At 41.0% G+C, this 12,927-nt stretch overlaps 1 protein-coding gene across 1 annotated transcript in view; it reads right to left on the minus strand.

Moving 5' to 3' along the window:
* The window catches only part of LOC139459335 (sodium/mannose cotransporter SLC5A10-like), a 32,313-nt gene extending 26,020 nt beyond the window's left edge, over nt 1-6,293 (minus strand). The window contains exons 1-2 of the mRNA XM_071240795.1: nt 6,210-6,293; nt 1,366-1,437 (exon numbers count right to left, since the gene is read on the minus strand). Of these exons, the coding sequence (XP_071096896.1) occupies nt 1,366-1,437; nt 6,210-6,293 (156 nt within the window). The remainder of the gene's footprint in view (nt 1-1,365; nt 1,438-6,209) is intronic.
* Nucleotides 6,294-12,927: the final 6,634 nt, after the last annotated feature.

Raw genomic sequence — 12,927 nt, forward strand, 5'->3', positions numbered from 1 at the left:
AGTATCTTAATACCATAATACTTGTTCATTACTTTCGTCAGCTTTCACCAGTATCTTAATACCATAATACTTGTTCATTACTTTCGTCAGCTTTCACCAGTATCTTAATACCATAATAATTGATCATTACTTTCGTCAGCTTTCACTAGTATCTTAATACCATAATACTTGTTCATTACTTTCGTCAGCTTTCACCAGTATCTTAATACCATAACACTTGTTCATTACTTTCGTCAGCTTTCACCAGTATCTTAACACCATAATACATGTTCATTACTTTCGTCAGCTTTCACCAGTATCTTAATACCATAATACTTGTTCATTACTTTCGTCAGCTTTCACCAGTATCTTAATACCATAATACTTGTTCATTACTTTCGTCAGCTTTCACCAGTATCTTAATACCATAATCATTTTTCATTACTTTCGTCAGCTTTCACCAGTATCTTAATACCATAATACTTGTTCATTACTTTCGTTACAAATCATCAAACTCCTCAAGAAAGTGATATTTTATTTGCGTGAGTTGCATATTAACTCTGCCGCAGGTTAAAAAGATATTATTCAGCAGAATAGATAGATAGATAGGTAACTCTTGGTCGGCCGGTTCTCGGACGGTCTGCAGTGGAATTGAACTGGGTGTATCGGTCAAAAAGGCGGCAAATGGTGCTGTGGTGGACGTTGAAGTGGCGTGCAACAGAAGACTAGGATTCTCCTCTTTGGATACGTCCTATGGCGATGTTCCGATCGGCAGCGCTGAGTCTCGGCATTTTTTAACTTGAAAAATGTTGACAATTGAATGGCAAATTATTGGCTTGTGCTTGCCTTTTTATAGCCACTACCCCGAGTTACGAATGCCATAACTTTTGCACGTGCATTTTGCTTTACTGTTTTCCTGCCCGACATTTTTGAACAAGTGTGAAAACAATGTCGTTTAAGACATTGCAAATCGACAATGGCTGCGTTTTGACGCTCCGTTTGTCGAATATCAGGCCACCAACATTTTCCAATAACATATATCCAATTTCTATATCGGATTTTTTTGTGTAGTCGGATTCAGTCAGCTACATCCTTCCTGTCCGTTTCTTTATTTGAAGAGTGTACGCATGTTTCCACGCGACGAAAACGCTTTCCATGGTGTATTGTTAAAGTTTAAAAATTAAAATATTTTCTTTTGCTGTTATGTACATACATCAGGTAACTGCACTGAATGAAACTCTTGTGAAAGCTTACATGATATGGAAAGAGATGAGCAGGTCAAGGCGGGTCAAGTTTATGAAACATCGTGCGTGCGTGCGCGCCCGTGTGTGTTATACAGTCTCTGTGAGATATCAAAGACTGATGTATATAATGCGCATGTCTTACCGGAAACCAGGTCATATTCCTTCCGGCGAGAAAGTAGCTCTTGACGCTGCCTCGGTCTGGTCGGCATAGTGACTGGAGAGAAGATAACCTTTATCAGAGAACAGTCCTATGTGAGAGTCTACCAGCTCGTCAGCCACTCAAGCTGCACTGACCTATTGAAATATATTGTCATAGCGACTGATTTACGACTACCATTGTCTGAAGTACATTTGACTCCAAAGGCAAATTACCCTGTAGCCATGTCTCCATAACTTAATTGTCATTACGTTTCAGGCGCTAATCCCCGTTGTTAATCCTCACCTACATTTCATTGTATATTGACTGACAGCCAACCTGAAATATTATATCACCTCATGTATGCCTGAGCTGGAAGGTCCGCTCATCGCTGTGTTTGTGTTGTCAGAGCAGGTATTCCGCTCATTGCGTATTTGTTATTTATTGTTTTAAATTACATGTTGTGCATAAAACGTTCTGGGACAGTGATGTCGATTTTGTCCTTGATTCCCCCAAGAGCTAATTCCCCGTCAATATGCGCGTTGACAATAATATTCGCCTGTGTGGCCTCACATTACAGAAATAAATATTTGTCTATAATGCCGTGTCTGATGTCTATCCCCCTCCTGTCTCTCTTTCTCTCTTTCTTCCTCACCCACTTCCCTGCCACCTCTCTCTCTTACTCTCTCTTTCTCTCTCTTTCTCTCTCCTACTGTGTCACTTACTCTCGCCGCCGCCTATCTCTTTCTCTCTTACTCTCTTTCTTTCTCTCTCTTTCTCTCTCTTTCTCTCTCTCCTATCGTGTCACTTACTCTCCCCGCCACCTCTCTCTCTCTCTCTCTCTTTCTCTCTTTCTCTCTCTCCTACCGTGTCACTTACTCTACCCTGCCACATCTCTCTCTCTCTCTTTCTCCTTTACTCTCTCTCTCTCTCTTTCTCTCGCTTTCTCTCTCTCCTACCGTGTCACTTACTCTCCCCGCCACCTCTCTCTCTTTCTCTCTTACCTCTTTCTTTCTCTCTCTTTCTCTCGCTTTCTCTCTCTCTCTCCTATCGTGTCACTTACTCTACCCTGTCACATCTCTCTCTTTCTCCTTTACTTTCTCTCTTTCTCTCTCTCCTACCGTGTGACTTACTCTCCCCGCCACCTCTCTCTCTTTATCTCTTACTCTCTTTCTTTCTCTCTCTTTCTCTCGCTTTCTCTCTCTCTCCTACCGTGTCACTTACTCTACCCTGCCACATCTCTCTCTTTCTCCTTTACTATCTCTCTCTTTCTCTTTCTCTCTTTCTTTCTCTCTCTCTTTCTCTCGCTTTCTCTCTCTCCTACCGTGTCACTTACTCTCTCTCCGCCACCTCTCTCTTTCTCTTACTCTCTTTCTTTCTCTCTCTCTCTCTCTCTCTTTCTATCGCTTTCTCTTTCTCCTACCGTGTCATTTGCTCTCCCCGCCACCCCTCTCTCTTTCTCTCTCCTACTATCTCTCTTTCTCTCTCTTTCTCTCTTACCTCTTTCTCTCTTACTCTCTTTCTTTCTCTGTCTTTCTCTCTTACTCTCTTTCTCTCTTACCTCTCTCTTTCTCTCGCTTTCTCTCTCTCCTACCGTGTCACTAACTCTCTCCCCGCCACCTCTCTCTTTTTCTCTCTTACTCTCTTTCTTTCTCTCTCTTTCTCTCTTACTCTCTTTCTCTCTTACCTCTCTCTTTCTCTCGCTTTCTCTCTCTCCTACCGTGTCACTTACTCTCTCCCCGCCACCTCTCTCTCTTTCTCTCTTACTCTCTTTTTTTCTCTCTCTTTCTCTCGCTTTCTCTTTTTCCTACCGTGTCACTTATTCTCCCCGCCACCTCTCTCTCATTCTCTCTTACTCTCTTTCTTTCTCTCTCTTTCTCGCTTTCCCTTTTTCCTACCGTGTCACTTATCCTCCCCGCCACCTCTCTCTCTTTCTCTCTTACTCTCTTTCTTTCTCTCTCTTTCTCGCTTTCCCTTTTTCCTACCGTGTCACTTACTCTCCCCGCCACCTCTCTCTTTTTCTCTCTTACTCTCTTTCTTTCTCTCTTTCTCTCTCTCCTACCGTGTCACTTACTCTACCCTGCCACATATCTCTCTTTCTCCTTTACTCTCTCTCTCTTTCACTCGCTTTCTCTCTCTCCTACCGTGTCACTCTCCCCGACACCTCTCTCTCTTTCCTCTTTCTTTCTCTCTCTTTCTCTCGCTTTCTCTTTCTCCTACCGTGTCACTTACTCTCCCCGCCACCCCTCTCTCTTTCTCCTTTACTCTCTCTCTCTGTCTCTTTCTCTCGCTCTTTCTCTCTCCTACTGTGTCATTTACTCTACCCTGTCACATCTCTCTCTTTCTCCTTTACTCTCTCTCTTTCTCTTTCTCTCTCTTTCTCTCTCTCCTACTATGTCACGTACTCTCCCGGCCACCTCTCTCTTTCTCTCTTACCTCTTTCTTTCTCTCTCTTTCTCTCTCCTACCGTTTCACTTACTCTACCCTGCCACATATCTCTCTCTTTCTCCTTTCCTCTCTTTTCTCTCTCTCTTTCTCTCTCCTACCGTGTTACTTACTCTCCCCTGCCACCTCTCCTCTTTCTCTCTTTTCATTCTCTCTTTTTGTCTCCCCCTTCTCCCATGTCTCTCTTTCTCTCCTCAACTCTTCGACTCGCCCTCTCCCACCCTCACTTTCTCCCGTCTAACTTCTCCCCTACTCTCCCATCTTCCCCCGCCTTCACCCACTCTGTGACAGTGTACATGCACTTTCACAAGACCCGCATTTCTTTATGACAGGATAACACGAGAAGGCCCCATGACCCAGCATACAGCTCCCGTAGGCTGGATACTAGAACATATTTACACTCACACACACATACACATGGCCTACTTCTTACGTTCAGATTTGACACCAACAACAACGTTCCTGGTCAGGACAAGACAAACCAACGTATGGATGTGAGCGGCAGCTCCACCAGTGACTCGCCTCCGGGCAACAATCTTTACCCATTTCTTTGTTTAAAAAACGTAGAATAATTATGAAAATAAGGAAAAACGATTAAAAAATATTATCGACCCTGAATTGAAATCAGGAAATGAAATGGAAAATCGTTTCTTTCTTTAAAATGGAAGAAAATAAATTGCCATAAGCGCTGAGGAGAAAAGTGTTTTGTCCTCGTCAGGGTTACCATAGACTTCCACAAATCTTAAAGGAAATAATTATTAGTTTAAATCATAATTTCTAGTTGTCCCTATAAGAGCTCGAGCCTGCACTGTCCACATATCTAGACTTGCCTATTATGACGATGGAATTACTACACATCCATAGACCTTTCTTTCAGTACAGCCTTAGAGAAAGGCTATGGTTACCAACACATTGTCTTCCACTCGAAGCCAAGTCACAGCACAACGCTGGCCGTATTACCTCGTGGTGTATTGTTTGACAATGGGTAATGTATGTGTTATCGGTCACTGATAATGCTTGTAACACAATGCGACAGACCACCAGCCTAGACCAGAGCTTGATTACACGCAGATCGCTAATAGAGACACACGGCGTGATGTACATGGCAGTCATTCATGTACAGATGTGTAAATAACTATGCACGCCTGTATCAAACATAGTAGATATTAATGCGTTAAATATTAGACAGTTTTAGACCTTCTTTAAAACATTGCAGGATAGGTTACACATTTGGACTTTTGTGATAGTAGGTTGAGAGATGTTTGCGTCTTTCAGTTTCCTATCAACTAAATTAACATCACGAATATGATTGGTTGACGGAAATGCTGAACATGGTAGCCATGGCGACAACGCCAGGCATACTCTACTGTTGTATTCAACGCCAGGCATATTCTACTGTTGTATTCAACGGCAGGCATATTCTACTGTTGCATTCAACGCCAGGCATATTCTACTGTTGCATTCAACGCCAAGCATATTCTACTGTTGCATTCAACGCCAGGCATATTCTACTGTTGCATTCAACGCCAAGCATATTCTACTGTTGCATTCAACAGCAGGCATATTCTACTGTTGCATTCAACTCAAGACAAATTCTACTGTTGCATTCAACTCCAGGCATATTCTACTGTTGCATTCAACTCCAGGCATATTCTACTGTTGCATTCAACGCCAGGCATATTCTACTGTTGCATTCAACGCCAAGCATATTCTACTGTTGCATTCAACGGCATGCATATTCTACTGTTGCATTCAACTCAAGACAAATTCTACTGTTGCATTCATCTCAAGACAAATTCTACGCAATCATTCAAATATATATTTCTGACCTTTCTTGTACATGATATACTTATCATTGTTATTAAGTTTTATGTATTTATGTAGTAGTAGTAGTAGTAGTAGTAGTAGTAGTAGTAGTAGTAGTAGTACTGAATGTCAAAGGACATTGGACATCATTGAGTTCGTAGACACCGGACTACGAATCAAGTGTACCCAAATAAAATGTCTCCCTCTCATTGCTGTAGCGAAGCGTCAGATACAATGTCTGTTTATTGTTTAACGCCGTACTCAGCAATATTCCAGCTATATGACGGCGGTCAGTAAATAATCGAGTCTGGACCAGACAATCCAGTGATTGGCATCATGAGCATCGATCCACGCAATTGTCTAATACAATGGTTGGGTTGATGCCTCAATATATGTTTATAAATATATTCCATGTATACATCATATTTGATAAAAATCAAGCTGATTATACTATATTTTGAAAAGATTAACAATACTGTATTGCCAATGCACTTGTCTCCTAAACTGTTAACATTCAAACACAATGGACGCCTGACCGTTGTTAAATGTTTATACACAACTGCATGACACGGCCCTAAACCGCCATGCTGTAGACTTACCCACAAGCCCACAGCCAGTACAACCAAGAAGTATCCGACCAGGATTGTGATATCTCCCCAGTGTTCTAGTCCTGGCGTGTCCATCGCTGTCTAGTGGCGTTCTGACGGGCACCTGCCTTGACACTACCACCAGGGGGCGTTGTCTCGCTACGTCACTATCGATGTGTTTACTACCGTGAATAAAATAAACATTGTTGGCGATAAGGACAGGTTATTACACGAGTTAGACTTTTGTCATACATCATTTAAAAAAATGGGACAAGATCTAGAAACTGTTGAACAACATCACGTATAGACTAATGGACGTTCACGGGCTTTCCTCCCACATTAAGCTGAGACGTCGCGACAAAACTGGAATAATGTTAAAAGCGGCGTTAAACCCAACTCACTCACTCACTCACTCACTTCTCACTCCGGCCTCACACCACAAGGTCGTCCGGGTCCCCTTTATCATTATATAAAAAGCGTGGTCCACGTGTTAGTTAGTATAGTATAACCGCAGACATGTAAAGTAAGTACTGATTATTATTAATCAAGTTATTAACGGTGAAACATGTATGATCCCGGAAATGTTCAGGTAGTAATGTTTATTTGTTTGTTTGTTGTTGAACGCCGCACTCAGCAATATTCCAGCTATATGACGGCGGTCTGTAAATAATCGAGTATGGACCAGACAGTTCAGTGATTGACATCATGAGCATATATCCACGCAATTGGGACCGATGACATGCATCAACTAAGTCAGCGAGCCTGACCACCCGATCCCGTCAGTCGCCTTTTACGACAAGCATGGGTTGCTGAAGACCTATTTCAATGTCGCAATCTCGCGTTCTCGTACTTTTGTGTCCATAAGGCGCCGCGATTCTCTGTGCAGAGTTGCGTCCCTTGGGCACACCAGAAACCTATGATTTTGGGTTCGAATGCCGGTTCGCCCCGATTATGTTTCTTGGTTTGTCAGCACCATACCCGTGCTCGTGGGTTTCATCTAACAGGTAAACGTCTGAGACCTGCATCACTCCGGGCTTTCCTCCCACATTAAGCTGACACGCCGTGATATAACTGGAATACTGTTAAAAGCGGTGTTAAACCCAACTCACTCACTTACTCTATAGATGACTACGCGTTTAATGAGGAACGAAGCAGGGTTTATTATACGATTAAACATGGATCTATGTTGACCTCATTTCTGTTGATTCGCATGTGCGCTTGCGACATTATAACGTAGCGTGTTTGACGACGTTAATTGCGAGAGGGAAGTGTCCGTAAGTTTGCTCTCCATAGGTGTTATAGTCCATCACCATGACGGTAGAATATATTTCTTTTATGAAAAAATCATATAGAAATGCATTCAAAAGCAAGTCTAGCCAACTCAGGCTAGCTCTATTCCACAGCATAGGGGTTGACATGGGGAGTCAAGAAAGGTATTGTGTAACAAAAGATTTCAGAGACTAAATGTTAGTTTATTGATTTTGAAACACTTCTGTCGTCAAGGCGGCTGACTGAATACGATAAACGATAAACATGTTTTTCGTGCCTCGAAATATTAATTGTAAATAGTTTATCGTGCCAAATATATGGTTAGTTACTGAATAAATACAACAGTTTCAAGAAAGTGGTAATTGTATTTATAATGTTAAGTGTATTTTACAACATGGACCAGGTTTATATTGTATCTTATAAGTGATGTCAGGGTCGAGTTATAGCCCTTGATGAATTGTTTGTTTATTATAGGGTTAAGATAATGATTTTGTATATCATTGATTAGTAAGTTCATGTTCATGTACAGAATATAGACGTATGTTTATATGAAATGAATGGTGGCTTTGTATTGTGTGAATATGTATGTGTATGAAACCTATGTACTATTGTTTTTATAATGTTATTGTTTTGTTTCATTACAGGATGTCATTATCTACTCGGGGCGGTCGGGTAGCCTAGTGGTTAAAGCGTTCGCTCGTCACGCCGAAGACCTGGGTTCGATTCCCGACATGGGTACAATGTGTGAAGCCCATTTCTGGTGTCCCCCGTCGTGATATTGCTGGAATATTGCTGAAAGCGGCGTAAAACCAAACTCACTAACTCACTAAGAGCAACGATCCACACCATCCGGGTACGATGACACACAATCAATAAAGTCACCACATCTGACAAACAGATCTATTTAGTCGCCTGTTATGATGACACGAATAGATTGCTGGGGTCCTGTTCAAACCCATATTGCAATGAGGTCGCCGAAATGATTATTCTGTTAAATATAATCATATGTGGTATTCAAGCTCTTTATTTCGCAGACACAAATATCTTGTATGTCTGTTGAAATAAGTCAGCAAAATAATCTGACTCACATGAATAATTATAGCCAATGGCTCCTAAACATGGAATGGACATAAACCTGGAGGTTACATGTCCATTATACACATCATTTTCATAGGAATTAAATGTTTCTCGAATGCAAACCAATGTAACTAGCAAATGTTTAAAAATACTTGCAAAATCAGAAGCATTCCCATTTACTCAAAATGTCTTTAAAAAATACGATGTATTTCGAGTCCAAACCATCACAATGTCTTTGTCCAAATATAACCCAGTCTCTGAATTACACAAGTAATACAGTTAATACAACCATGTGTCCCAATTACCTCAAATGTCATTGACATATATAGCACTAACATTTAATTTGGCAGTATTTCTGGAGATGTACATATATAGTTATATGTCTACAGAGAAAACCATGCCTCATACAATAATTAAAATGTAATTTGCAAATATCAGAACACTGACCTTAACCTTTAATAATTTTAACCAAAGCCTAAACCAAGCAAGTACCCATAATAAAGAAGGCATATACAATTTTGATAAATGCATGAATACTTGGAAAGCGTAACCACAAATGTGTTTGTCTTGTGACGTGGACATTTTACCAAAACAACTCCCCTGGAACAATTTGAAAAAAATCCCGTGAAGAATAACCCCCCAAGTAATTAATCTGTGTGTAGTAGTCATTAAAAAAAACACTGTTACATGACAAATAAATTATCTTGTTTAACAGTTACTTTCATACAACCATTTGTATTGCCTTCCAAGTGTCCGTATTAAGTGTCCATGTTCTTTACCAGTAAATAATCGTTTTAGAAAATGGTCCAAAGAAACACAATATGTAAAAATGTGAGACATTATTATTACAGGTCACAGACACACCAACTGATGATGAGGGTTTCTTTTAGGCAACTAAACCGACACATAACAATATGAAAATGTATAGCATAAAGTCACACATCAGACATTCTGCGCATATATAAAATTACACATCAACATCTTTCTGAGTTGTGGCAGAAAGCAACAGTTTCCCCCGCTTCCCTTGGCAGACATGCATAGAGTGTGTGCAGTCTTCATGATCTACTGTCATGAGCAGAACTCTGCTTCTATCACAGTATCAGAACACTGAGGTGTATGACAGAGTAGATATGTGGCGTCACTTTATTATTCCAATGGTCATTACATGGCAAAATCCAACATACACAAATATCAAACCATCTCTCTCAAATAATTGTGCATAAATACTAGGGCTTGGACGAGTCCAAATTTACTACCCGGGGACCCACCCCACTATTACCCGACCTGTATGTCTCAAGTGATACAAAATGTCCGATTGGGATTTTCTTTACCACAGCACTTGCAAAACGTATTTAGATACATGAATTAAACGATTTGGTCATGCATACACTGAAGCTGACTCAACTTTCATATCTTTATTCAACCATATGAAAAGAAATTCGAACATTAGTGACTTGTAGTGTAGCCATAGAGTTCTAGATAAATTTTGTCATTAAACAATATATCATGTGACTAACTAATTCTGCTCTCAAGTTAGAAATGGGATTTACTATCAGCAGCCTATAGAAAAACTTAAGATTTCATTATTTGTCGAGTTTATAGGCACCCCACATCCTGTCGTTTTACAGAGCAATCTCATTAAAATTAGATCTAAGTTCACGCTGCCGCTAAACACAGATCTGTGGACATCCCATTACGAGAGCTAAGATCTGATTTAAATGAGATTGTTTAACAGAGAAACATTCAACCTGAGCACCCCGGATCCAATCGTTTTACAGAGAAACAATTTTCATTCTGATGTTGCTACATGAGAGTGTCCCTCGCCGGAGATATATGTTGCATTTAAACACAATCTACATAAGGAAATGAGCAGAATGACGTAAAATCTGATGTTGTCTTTATATTCCGTGGTTCCAGCTTGCAACCTTCGCACTCACATGACCACAGAGGCGCTGATAAAAGCTGTTCGCCAACAAGAGATATTTTACGCCCGTTTGCTAAGATTCATGGAATGCATGATTGAACCATAAAATTGTTGATACATGTTGTTTCAGATTTTTCTTTCGGTTTGTTTCTTATATGAGATATCAAAATTATTTACACCCTCTTTAAGGGTGATGATAAAATGTACAAGCTTTAAAAATATTTACCCAAATGTCGGACATTTATTCACAGGTGGTTATTTCCCGTTTATTCTCACAACCCGCATGTCGATTACCTGTATCTTTTCTCCCAATACCGATTGTCTATCCCAATTTCAAGGCTCGATCGTAGCGCCACCAATGGCTATTACAAGTTATGTCCCCTCTATTTCCCTCCTATTGGCTAATCAGATTCAACCTCTCATACCACTTGCATTTGCTTCAAACAAAATGGCGGGGTAAGTAGCCTTTGGATTAAAATGTTCAGACAGTGGTTGTCGTGGTTTTTTTCTCCATATACACCTAAATTTAAGAAAACAAGAACTGGACAGTAGGCACACAGCTTTTGCTGGTTTCACAAATTCAAATCACTTAAAAACAGATTCTCTGAAACAATATTTCACATACTGGTATGTCAAATAAAAAATAATTTTGGAAAAACATCTTTCATTATTCCAAGCAATTCTATAAGCCTATGTACGAGGAAGGAAGGACTTATATTCTTACCCTTTGTTTTTCCAGTCAAAAAGCAACCTTTTCATTTATTTTTTATTTCCTACGAATAAATATAATTTTTCTTTCCCTTTGGCCCAAGTTTAAATGTCTGTTTACCTTGGCCGTTTCGAAAGTGAGTGAAAAGGGGACATGCAGTTTACCTTGGCCGTTCCGCAAGTGATTGAAAAGGGGACATGCAGTTTACCTTGGCCGTTCCGCAAGTGAGTGAACAGAGGACATGCAGTTTACCTTGGCCGTTCCACAAGTGAGTGAAAAGAGGACATGCAGTTTACCTTGGCCGTTTCGCAAGTGAGTGAACAGAGGACATGCAGTTTACCTTGGCCGTTCCGCAAGTGAGTGAACAGAGGACATGCAGTTTACCTTGGCCGTTCCGCAAGTGAGTGTGCGATAATCAAGATCTATGTTGTAATAACGGGTATAACGTCGCGAAATGCATCAAATCACGTGAGCACCTTGATTAGAAACACGAAAAGATTTCCAAAATATCTGTTGTCACCCAGTTAACGGTACACATGCTTTGCAAATCCAACAGTCGACCGAACTCTTACAGTTGAAATCCATGTTGTTTGCGAACCGGGTGTCTAGTTCGTCATGCGATTTTGATTTGACTGTGCATCGACTCATTCGTCCAGCAAAAACTCCGGAATACCAGCCAAGGTCGGCGATGGTGGAAACAGGAAATTTATAGTCTGTTAACCCACACATAATACATACCAGTCCTTGTTTGATCCCCTTAATGCAGAGTGCCAGTCAGGGTAACACGCACCATGTTTTAATGTCTTTTGGTAGGACGCGGCCGGGATCGAACCGTCGACCAGCAGCACATGTCACAGTGTGTCATTGTTCACTCCAGGGGGTCCTTTTACCCCATTAACACAAGGTCCCGAACACACCATGCTTGTTTGAAGATCCTGATTGGTTGGTTGGTTTGTTGTTTAAAGCTGCACTCAGCAATATTCCAGCTATATGACGGCAGTCTGTAGATAATTAAGTCTTGACCAGACAATCCAGTGATTAATATCATGAGCATCGATCCACACAATTGGGATCGATGAATTGCATCAACCAAATCAGCGAGCCTGACCACCCGATCCTGTTAGTCGCCTTTTACGGCAAGCATGGGATGCTGAAGATCTTTTCTACCCCGGATCTTCACGGGTAAGATCCTGATTAGGCATAGTCGCTTTTTACAGAAACATGGGTTGCAGAAGATCTATTCTGCCCCGGATCTTCACGGGTAAGATCCTGATTAGGAGGACATGGATGTCACCTGGGTGATCTGCTCCACAAAGTGTCGATTGTTACCAAACCCTGGGTTGCCTGATTCAGACTCCATTCTTAACAGGCTGCTGTGATATAACTCAAATATAGCAGATGGCAGTTTCAGACACTTACTGGTTACAAGGTGTGTCTGAATGTGAGATACTGTATTTCTAATCATGCTGTCAACCCCCTGTCAGACCGCAAAGGGCTGCTGTGATACAACTCAAATATAGCAGATGGCAGTTTCAGACACTTACTGGTTACAAGGTGTAGCTGAATGTGAGATACTGGATTTCTTATCATGCTGTCAACCCCCTGTCAGACCCCAACGGGCTGCTGTGATATAACTCAAATATAGCAGATGGCAGTTTCAGACACTTACTGGTTACAAGGTGTAGCTGAATGTGAGATACTGGATTTCTTATCATGCTGTCAACCCCCTGTCAGACCCCAACGGGCTGCTG

This window comes from Haliotis cracherodii, unplaced genomic scaffold (genome assembly GCF_022045235.1).
Source record: "Haliotis cracherodii isolate W230 unplaced genomic scaffold, xgHalCrac1.p SCAF_13, whole genome shotgun sequence".
Lineage (NCBI taxonomy): Eukaryota > Metazoa > Mollusca > Gastropoda > Lepetellida > Haliotidae > Haliotis > Haliotis cracherodii.